Genomic DNA, 11,624 nt, shown 5'->3' with positions numbered 1-11,624 from the left:
ATGAGTGCTATTTTTCTTGGTGAGGTAGAATACATATTTTGAAGTACATGTGATTTCCCAAATGGATATTCTTAGTGCATTAACAATTGAGTAATATCCAATAATTCTGCTATAACCTCAAAATCATAACATTCCAAAACCCCAATCGTGTTTTTAAGCAATTGTTAACTTATACTAATATTTCATCTATTGAAATTCATGTACATTTACTTACCAACAGCGCTTTGCTTTCCCATCTGAGAAAGAAAATCTTGTCCTTAAAAATTAATAGAAAGGGGAAACTGATTACAAGAATCTACACATAACCCCCTCCCTGGGGACAGACAACAGAAAAGTGGGTGAAGGGAGACATTGGACAGTGTAAGACATGACAAAATAATAGTAATTTAGAAATTATCAAGGGTTCATGAGGGAGGGGGATGGGGAGGAAGGGGACAAAATGAGGAGCTGATGATACCAAGGGCTCAAGTAGAAAGCAAATGTTTTTGAGAATGATGATGGCAACAAATGTACAAATATGCTTCACACAATGGATGGATGGATGGATTGTAATAAGAGTTGTACGAGACCCCAATGAAATGATTTAAAAAAAATTAATAATAGGAAATACTAGATTATTATAATTTGTAAATTATGCTTAAAATATACCATATATACTCGAGTATAAGCCAACCCAAATATCAGCTAAGGCACCTAATTTTACCACAAAAACTGCATTAAAACTGTGCTGAAAAACTCAGCTTATACTCGAGTATATACAGTAATTATTGCTTTGGACTTATCAAAGCTAATGCAAAATATTAAAAATGTAGTTAGTTGTATACAAAGGTTTATCTGGTGGTAGTTCTGAGAATAAGGTATAATCACTCAGCAAGTATCTCTTCAATTGAAAGGACAGAAATACTTAACATCTCCCTCAAATGTTTACTGAAGGCTGCAAGATTCTTAAATGATGCTATATCAAATATTTAAACAGACATCAAAAGAAATTTCAGAATAGCCTTTGGGATCCAACAATATTGCAACTGGAATTAGTTGTAATAGTTTCATTTTGACACTTCAGACCTTCATTCCTTTCTTCCTAACAATCAAATATCACATAACAAACTATTAGAAATAAAAAGGAATATCTACATTACAACGAATGTAATCCTCTAATCAGGAGATGGTACTGATCTTGTTGTGGCTTGCTTGAGAATACTTGGTTGGGGCTATGCTTAAATATCAACTCAAAAAACCCAAATCCATTGACATGGAGTTGTTTCCGACCCATAGAAACCCTATATAGAGTTTCCAAGGCTGTCCATCTTTTACAGGAACAGATAGCCCATGAAGTCCAATGCTTACTTCATAGAAAGCATAGCAGCCCTGCTGGCATTATGCTCTCTAACACTGTACATGTTGAAATTAAAGAGTGCCATCCATAATTGAAGCAGTCTAGGGTATAAGGCCTTGGTGACAGGGAGAGAGAGTTACCTTGTACCAGAAGGTGGCCGGTTTGATTCCAGGTGGGGGCAAGTCTCACTATGAGTGAATAGGAGAGGCAGTTTTGAAGAATTATAGGAATTACTCTTTCTGGAGCCTCCATCTAAAAACATCAAAGGGCAAAAACACTGGAAATTGTAGTGATTGGTGTGTCCCTAGAATAATAAAATGTCCACAAACTTAGATCGCTACCTAACCAGCTAGGCTACTCAGGATATAAATCAGCCATCACTCATACAGACTTGCCACCAGCGAACCCCTGAAAATTCTAAAGTTAAAGAAGCTGACAGACACTTACATGTGGACCCACGAGTAATGTCATGCTCTCACGCCGTTATGTCACCTGCCTACTTGGCCAGTAAGCCATAACCCCTGGTACTCTGTGCTGAGGACACAGCTTTACTGTGTGTTTTGCATTACACAGAGGGAATCAGATCAGAGCCTTTTAGAATATTTTCATGATGACATAATTTAACATTAGATAACCACTAAATACTAATTCACTTCTGAACAATAAAAACAGAGTTGCCCAAAGTGATTTATAGATCTAATGTAATCCTGATCTAGAATCCCACACAATTCTTTTAAAAGATGGATAAACTACTCATAAACCTTATATGGAAAGGAAAGTGATCCAAGGTAAGCAAATACTCCTCAAGAAAAAGTAGGAGGTCTCATTATTTCCAGATCTCAAAACATATTATACAGTCTTCACCATAAAAACAGCCTGGTCCTGGTACAAAGGCTGACATACCGACCAATGGAATGGAATTGTGAATTGTCAGCTGATCCTTTACAAAGGGATGAAATGCATTTTAAAGGGCCAAGATCATCTCTAACAAATGGTGCTGGCAAAACATTTTCTACAAATACCCATTTTTAGAAAAGTAGATCAAGACTTGTATCTAGCACCACATACAAAAATGAAGTCAAGATGCATCAACAACTTGGCACGTATTGTTCTGTTGGGTGCCATCAAGTCGGCTCTAACCCATAGTGACCCTCTGCAGAACAGAATGAGACACTGCCTGGTCCTGTGTCATCCTCACATTGTTCCTGTGCCAGAGCCCATTGACACAGCCACTGTATTAATCCGTTTTATTGAGGCCCTTCCTCCTTTTCTTTCTAGAGGGCCTTCCTCTTCTTAAACACCTAAGTATAAAATCTACAACTAAAGAGTTCATCGATGGAAACATAGGAACAAACTTAGGAGCCTCAATACCTGGCACAAATACACTATCAAATGGAAAACACACAAGCAGCACTAGACAAACCAGCTGCTGAGGACTTCCTCAATGTGGACACTTACCTGCATCTAAAGATTCCACCAAAAGAGTTCTGAGAGAACCTACAGAATGGGGAAAAGTTTCTGGCAATGGCAGACTATATAAGTTACTAATCTCTGATATTTATATAAAATTTCAATAGCTAAACCAGAAAAAGGCAAATAATACAATTTGAAAATGAGTAGAGGACATGAACAGATACCTCACCAAAGAAGACATTTAGGTTGCTTCAAAATGTGAGAAAAAAATGTTTCCAATTATTAACCATTAAAAAGATGCAAATCAAAACATCAGTGAGATGTCATCTTAAACGTGTTAATAGCAATGTTCAAAATAACAGCAACAAATGCTGGCGAGGGTAGGGATAGACTGGCATCTCCATGAGCTGCTGATAGGGCTGTAAAATATTGCAACTACTGTGAAAATGATATGGCGTTTCCTTTAAAAAGTTGGAAACAGAAATACCACATAAATCATCAATCCTTCTACTTGGGATATAGATCCACTAGTTGATATATATATATACATATATACACACACACACACACACATATGTACACACATATATGTACACACATACACTACACACACACGAAATAAGAATGGCACTATTTATAATAGTGAGATAGTTAAAGTTTAGTGTGCCAACCTGGCCGATAAACACGTGGCATTAATTGAAGGGCAGAGAGATAAATGGCTCTGTGGGCTTCGCCTTTCTGGTTCTCTGGTCTCTTGTTCTCTGATGGTCGGACCAGTGTGTGGCTGCCTTAGCTGGCAAGGCTCACTTCCTATAGGACATCCCTGAGGAGAAGCCTCATGTACCTACCCTGATGCAAGCCTGGGTGCTGGAGAAGCCGCATGGAGACCCCTGCCAGTACTGAGATGCTTACACCGCCAGTGGATTCAAAGACTTTCTACCCACTGGCCTGTGATCTGCCTGCATTCAGTGTCACTGTGTGTGTTTCATGAGTTTGAGGAGGACTTTGTAGATCGGTGTCAGACATATGGGCTAAGTCAGACTTATGTGCTTGGACTGGACTGGGTTGGGATGCTTTCTGAATGTTCACTTACCCTATATATAAAAGTCTCTCATAAATATATGAGTTTCTGTGGATTTGTTTCTCTAGTTTACCCTGACTAACACAAATAGCAAAATGATGGACGCAACCTAAATGCCCAATAACAGAAGAATGAATAAACAAGCTATGGTACACACAATGGAATACTACAAACATTAAAGAATAACAATAATCTATCGAGCACCTCATAATATGGATGAACCTGGAGGACATTATGCTAAATGGTCTGACCATTTCAGTGATTCAAGCAGAAACCACAAGATTCCTGGGCCAGAGGAAAGGACTTTATTAATCGTCCTGACACAGCAGAAAGCATGTGTACTTGTCTTTGATCCCTTAATCCCATAGGAGTAATGAGAAGTAGACACAGGTAGAAAAAGAAGTTCCTAAGGTACGCCATACCTGTGCTTTCACCTGAAGCAAGTAAGCGGGCAACTGTAAAATGAACATCTCAGAGAGAGTCATTATCTTTATTGTCTTGGATGGAGAACTCATCTGCCTGCCCCTCTGTTGGCAGACACTGTATCTTCCAAGACTGTTCCCTGTACTAACATCCTTGAAAATACAGTCTAGAAAAAAGGCTGCAGTTGCTTCTGCTCACTTCTATTAGCAGACAAGGGAGCAATCTATGCAGAATTGTCTGTCAACATTACCCACCCTCACTTTTGTACTGTTTTGACTTCTGGTGAGTCTTCTCAGGATATACCATCCTTCACACTTACTCTGTCCAGCAGAAGTTGAATCCAAATCTATTCAATCCGCCTCATATGGAATTTAATTATGGCTGCTATCAATAAGACTTCCAAGTGGCAATATGAGGTCAACCTGCAGTGTTGACCTCAAACATACCTCCCAGGTCTCAGACCCAACCAGTGGAGCCTCTCCCCTAAATCTGGGGTGTCAAACTGGCGGACTGCGTGCCACATGCAGTCCCTGAAATAATTTTTTTTGTGGCGCACAATGCTCTGAAATAAAATGTAATGAGCGAAGTGTGTGTACAGTATTGCCTCAATCTCCCCTAAGCGCTATTTTCTTCATAACCATTTTTTTGTTTTATTTTTTTTCAGAGCACGGTGGGCCACAAAAAATCACCTTGGGGGTTGCATGCGGCCCATGGGCTGCCAGTTTGACACCCCTGCCCTAAATTATCAAGGTCTATCTTATAAAACTGGGTGGCTTTCACTTTCGGTCTCTGCACTGACTTTCCCTCATGGCCAGGGCATTAGATACTGAAGCACAGACTCAGCCATGCAAACAATGAAGCAGTCTGGGGGAATTTATCATCCTTCACAATGCTGACCACTATTAGCCTGAGTGCTTCGAGGGCCAAGGTAGCATCATTGACCACTTCGGTTAAGTCAGAGGCAAATTCTGTACCACTTTTTTTCTATGTGGATGGTTCCCACTATTGGAAGAACTTCCTGCAAGGTGTGCATAGAGAACAAATCAGGCATTCCTCCAGGAAACTCCCCAAGGAACCAAGTGGAGCTTGGAGATTTCTATGCAGTCCTCTGAGGGTTAGTGAGAAACAAGCAAGTCCAAATTATAGGTCGATAGCACAATAACCCTCTCTCAAGAATTGATACAAGTAGAAAGTGAGACTTCATTTAACATCTATACAACATTCAACTCAAAAATATCAGATTACATATTTTTCAAGTGAATGAAGAACAGTTACTACAACCATATTGGGGGTATGAAGCAAGTCTTAATAAATTTTAATAGATTCAAATTATATAAAACATATTCTTTAACCACAATGGAACTAAATTAAAAATTAGTAACAGGAAAAAACAAACTCACTGCCATTGAGTCCATTCTGACTCACAGTGACCCCATAGGACAGTGTAAAACTGCCCCTATGAGTTTCTGAGACTGTAACTCTGTACAGGAATAGAAAGTTCCATCTTTCTCCCACGGAGTGGCTGGTGGATTCGAACAGTTGACCTTGCTGATCTCAGCTCAACTTGCAACCACTATGCCACCAGGGCTCCTTCCATCCCAAAGAAACGATCCTAGAAAGAAAGATCCCTAGAAAATTCCCAAATATTAAAAAACTGAAACATACTAGTTCTAGATAATTGACCAAAAATGAACCCAAAAGGGAATTAGCCAGACTCCTTTCTTGTTGCTCCTGAAGAATACTGTTTCACCACAGATTCTGACTCAAGGAAACAACGCAAGTTATTCAAAGATTTCTCAGGGAACTACAAAGCACCTCTAGTTATTACTGAAACCCAACATCCTCTCCAGCCCAAAGAAGGTATCTCTCTTGTAACTGAGTAGAAGCCTCATTGTCTTGCTCAGTGAGAAATAGGGCAGGTTAGCAGGGACACCTGGCGATGGCTAGAAATCAGGGACATGGAGCCTCAAAGCTAGATGCATTACTCAAAACTCCATGGTTTTTTCAACAGAGAAGCGATACGCCTTTTTTTTGTCCTTGTAAAGACACAGAAGCTTATTACTAAACAGAATACAATCTACGATGTTTTATTCTTTTACTTGTAACTATATGATTGTACACCATAATTGCACCTCTCTGGATTCACTTTCTTCTCTAAAAATGGGAAGAGTCACATGTTTGAAGAAGCCTATCATAAATGAGATTAGGCCACAACAATGCTGACAAACTAAGTTCAAGCCTTTTTCCTTTACAAAATGTGTACAAAATGACTGGGGAAAAATGTTGGGTTATTTCACAAGTACATCAATAAGTTAGGAGACACATACTCCCACTTTCAGTTCATGACAATATAAGAAGGAACACAAAAACAAAACAAGCACCATCTAAAACAATTATCCTTTAAACAACTTACCTTAGCTCCACACTTTTTGATATAACCATTAAGTTTTCCAGTCTTATAAAATGGTATCTGTAAAAAAAAACCTTATAAACTAAAAGTTATAAAAATCACTTAACAAATATATGATTAAACAATGCAGTACTAACACAGTTAAACACGATACAGCAGAGAGCACAGCCTGAGTCTCCAAGCCACCTTCCTAAGCTTCTGAGCCTCAGAGAAGCAGGTGATAATCATTTCCTTCTTGAAGTGGATTCCATGGTTCCACTTCAATGGTTCCCACTCTCCATGGTTCCCAAAATCATGTAATGGTTAAAAGGTCAATACATAAATAACAGAGGAAATTAACATAGAGGAGACTCTTACACATGAAAAGAGCAAAAGGAAACCCAAAAGACCAAGCACTAATTCAGGAAATACAAATGAAAAACAAGCTATCAGTCTCCATCTGACAGATTGCCAAATATTTCCAGGCTATTAATGGCCAGAGTTTGTGAGGGTGGAAAACCAGATTCTTTCTGACACCATTTGTTAAAATACCATCTAATATACTGTTCTCAAAGAACAATTTAGCACTATCTGGATTACAATTTAAAACACGATGCCATTCCATTTATAAAAATGTGTTTTAGGAGAGTGCTAACTAAACATTTTGCAGCTTTCAAGTGTGAGTGAGAGAGATGTGTAGGCATGGAAAGTTGTTCAGTAAGGTCATTTAAAGGAGAGATAACAAGCATGTGCCAAGATGGTAGGCTCATCTATAGTAACCCCATTTTCTACTTTACATATTTCCCTATTTTTCTACAACTAACCATTATCTTTGTAAAAAAACAAAATTTTAATCAGAGGGCTACTTTCCTTTTCTTCATATTCTTGCTAAGATTAGGATACTTCTATTTACTAGAATTCTACAGTGATGCCATATTTTCTCCAAAAAGAATTTTAAGGTGAAACAGGACACAAGAGATATTACAGTATCTACTTGTTCACCAAAAACTTGTCTTCTAAAAATGTTTTAAGGATAAAATAATAAAAGATAGATGAATAGTACAGTCCTAGAAGAAAAATAAAATAACTGAAGGCTGTAGATGGCTTATCATGGCCAACAGATGTTGATTTCTCCTTCTGAACCATCTTCAATTTAAGGTAGTGGGTTAGTGATTTGGTGTGTTGATATTTCTCCCAATAATTACAGCATTTCATGAAATACTAAAAATAATACTAACCGACATCACCACCCAAAACTGGTTTAGAATTCCAGGCACAGGTGAAGTAAGAAGATCTTGGTACAGATGCAGCAATTTCCTGTAAGATAAACAGAAAGTAATGGAGTAACTTAGAGTGGCATTTATAAAGAATTTTTGCTAACATAGGCAGCAAATGTCAAGTGGAAAATGTGTTAAAAAATCACAAACACTGAGAATGATGAGGGTAACAAATGTACAAATGTGCTTTACACAACTGATGTATGTATGGATTGTGATAAGAGTTGTATGAGCCCCCAATAAAATGATTTTAAATAAATAAATAAAATACTAAAAAAAAATCACAAACACAGCAGGCCCTCCATTTATATATTTTTTAAACTTCCAGGAACTGATCAAAGTCTTAGATAATGACTATTTCCTGGTATGGAGGGTCATAAATAACTTTTTCTTTGTGTTTTTTTGATATTTTCTGATTTTGCATATGACCACGTGTTACCTTTGTGATTTTGAGAAAATGATTAATGTACATTTAATGGACCATTAAGGAGAAGGTACCTCAGGAGATAATGCTTTGAATATTAAAAGATTAAAATAAGAACCCAAGTATATATGTTTACAATTATGTAAAAATAAAGAACTTAACTTATACTCTAGTGCTGTTATTGTGTTAAAATCATGGTGCATTAATTTTTTTCTCTGCCTTGCAAATATCCCTAAGTTTTCTTTTTTTTTTTTAAGTGAGAGGAAAGAAGGGATCCAGGGTAAAGGATAGAAAACAATGCTACAGATACACTGAGAATGATTTTTAAAGATCCAACCATGATGTGACTTAAAAGGTACAAAAAAGATCAGGAATAATAAAATTCACTACTTACCATTCTATGGGGCCATTCCTATTTCTTAACTATTTGACTATTTCCAAAGCAGTGTAAAGTTAAATCTTCACAATTGCTACCAAATTATACCTTAGCAGGAAGAGTGAATTCCTGGATGAAGTGTTGGACTTGGCTGCCACCCGTACAATGAGAAGAAAAGGGTCTTAAGAAAACGGAGGACACTTTAATAATGCTCCCTTTCAGACCCCTAACATTCTTTTGTTCTTCTCCAAGAAATTCAGTCACAGATGTAACCTTTCCTGTATTCTAATAGAGCACTTCCCTGAGTGCCTCAAACAATTTAATCCCTAACGGGATTCCACATCAATCAGTTACATTTTAGGCTTAAATTTGCAATCTTTCGAATTAATTCAGGAAGATATTTTGAGATAGTTCTTGGAGACCCACTCTTCAGTAACTCATATGGACTGAAGATTTAAAAACTATTTGAGCATACTAATCTAAAATGCTTATGCCATTAAAATTGCATCCAGCTAGTTCTGAATCACTGAGATGTCAAGAAAAACAGAATGAAGCCCTTCCCAGTCTTGCATCATCCTCACGATCATTGTTTGGGCCCATGGTTGCAATGGGCTTAATCTATAGACCTCTTTTTTCTGGCCCCCTATTTCACCAGACATGATAGCCTACAACTGGGGACTACACTCTCCTGATAATGTGTCTAAAATATGTAAGATGAAGTTTCACTATCCTTTCTCCTAAGGAGCATACTGGCTGTACTTCTTCTTAGACATATTCTGGCAGTTCATTGTACAGTTAGTATTCGTCACCAACACCCTAGCTAAAAGCCATTCCTCTTTGGTCTTCCTTATTCGTTATCCAGCTCTTGCATGGCTAAGGAAATTGAAAATACCATGACTTAGGTCAGACACATAATTGTCCTCAATGTGACATTTTTACTTTTTAATACTTTAAAGAATTGCAGAAAATCTGCCCAATTAAATACATCATCTGATTTTCTGACAGCTGCTTCCAAGGGGTTTTATTTGAAAATGAAATGTAAACTGGAATTCTTGACAACTTCAGTATTCCCTTGGTTTATCATGACGTTTATTGGACCAGTTGTGAAGAGTTTTGTTTATGTTGGGCTCAGACTGCAGACTGTTGTCTTTGGTCTTCATCAGAAAGTGCTTCAAGCCTCTCTTGGCTTTCAGAAAACACAATTGTGTGATTTTGTGTGTGCATATTGCAGGCTGTTAATGAGTCTTCCTCCAAACCTGATGCTGCAAATCTCATGTAGTCTAGCTTCTTGAATTATTTTCTCAGCATGTAGACTAAGTATGATGAAATGGTGTATCCTTGACAAAGATACAGTTCCTGATTTTAAGACATTACGTTCTTAAATTTGGTTCTGTTTGAATAACTGTTATGCCTCTTGGTCTGTGTACAAGTTCTAACACAAAAACCAAATCACTGCCATTAAGTTGATTCTGACTCAGAATAACCCTATAGGACAGAATAGAACCGCCTCTGCAGATTTCCAAGACTGTAAATCTTTATGGCAGTAGATAGCTTCCTCTTTCTCCTGAGAAGCAGTGGTTGTTTCGAACTGCCAACCTTGCAGTTAGTAGCCTAAATCATATCCCACTACACCAGGGCTCCCTTGTACAGGTTCCACATAACCACCATTAAATGTTACAGAATTCTCATTTTCCGCAATGTTATCCATAGTTTATTATGATCCACATTGTCAAATGCCTTGGCACACAATAAAATTCTGGGATTTTTTTGCATTCAGCCAAGATCAATCTAACATAAGCAGTGTTCTCCTCCATTCTACATCCGCTTCTGAATCCTGCTTGAATTCCTCTGTCAATGTACCGCAGCACCCATTTTTGGATTAGCTTCAGCAAAATTTTACGTGCATGTAATATTATCTGTTACTTTTTGCATTCTGTTGTATCACCTTCCTTTGGAATGGGCATGAATAGATATCTTTGTTAATTAACCAGGTAGTTGCCTTCCAAATTCCTTGGCATAGACAAGCAAGCACTTCCAGAATTGTATCCAAACATCTCAACTGGTATTCTGTCAGTTCCTGGAATGTTCCCAGTGCCTTCCCTGCAGCTTGATTTCTTCTGTCAACCCAAGTGTTTCTTGATCATATGCTACTTCCTGAAATGACTGAACACTGATCAATTCTCTTAGCTGTAGTGATAGTGTATTTCTCCCTTCTTCCTTTGATGCTTCCTGCATCATTCCATATTTAGCTCATAGATTTTTTCCCATCACTCTTTTGGCTTGAGAACTGCCAAGCATGTTTTTCCCTTTTGGTTTTACAATTCTAGGTCTGTGCATATTTCATTATTATATTTTGTCTTTGTGACTTGCCCTTTAAAATCTTGTTTGCTCTTTTTTAACTTCATCATTCCAACACCCCTCCCCCACTGTGCTTCAGCTTATTTTGATCAAGAACAAGTTTTAGTGTCTCTTCTGAGAGGCATTTTGTTCTTTTTCTTCTGTCCTGTCCTTTTAATGGTCTCTTGCTTTCGTCATGGATGTCCTTGATATTATCCAACAATTCTTCAGGTCTTCACTCATCCATGTTAAATGTGTCAAATCTATGGTCTCTAAATTCAGGTGGAAAATATTTATAGAATTTCCCGTAGAGTCCCATAAACAATACTCAATTCAATTCACTGCTATCAAGTAGTTTTCGTTTCACCGTGACTCTATAGGGCCAGGCCAAACTGCCCCTATGGATTTCCAAGACTGTACCTCTTTACAGTAGTAGAAAGCCTCTTCTTTCTCTGAAGGAGCCACTGGCAGTTTTGAACTTCTGACCTTTCAGTTAGTAGCCCAACACTTAATCAATACACCTATAAACAATAGGTACTCAAACAACATTTGTTATTGAAAAGTTTTG

General features: G+C 37.8%; 1 protein-coding gene across 3 annotated transcripts in view; it reads right to left on the bottom strand.

Moving 5' to 3' along the window:
• Positions 1-11,624, bottom strand: part of CUNH18orf63 (chromosome unknown C18orf63 homolog) — a 47,359-nt gene that overhangs the window by 29,576 nt on the left and 6,159 nt on the right. For 2 of the 3 annotated variants that reach the window (XM_045296288.1, XM_045296289.1), the window contains 4 exons: positions 7,881-7,959; positions 6,667-6,723; positions 1,477-1,588; positions 215-256 (listed from right to left, as the gene is read on the bottom strand). In XM_045296288.1, coding sequence (XP_045152223.1) covers positions 215-256; positions 1,477-1,588; positions 6,667-6,723; positions 7,881-7,959 — 290 coding nt within the window. Of the gene's footprint in view, positions 1-214; positions 257-1,476; positions 1,589-6,666; positions 6,724-7,880; positions 7,960-11,624 lie in introns of those variants that run through there. The other variant, XM_045296290.1, reaches the window with a different exon arrangement.

Source organism: Echinops telfairi, unplaced genomic scaffold, assembly GCF_000313985.2.
Source record: "Echinops telfairi isolate 266 unplaced genomic scaffold, ASM31398v2 ScPeMD7_7400;HRSCAF=8409, whole genome shotgun sequence".
In the NCBI taxonomy this organism is placed as follows: domain Eukaryota; kingdom Metazoa; phylum Chordata; class Mammalia; order Afrosoricida; family Tenrecidae; genus Echinops; species Echinops telfairi.
The sequence above is the reverse complement of the archived record's forward strand: the minus strand, read 5'-3'. Positions and strand labels throughout refer to the sequence as shown.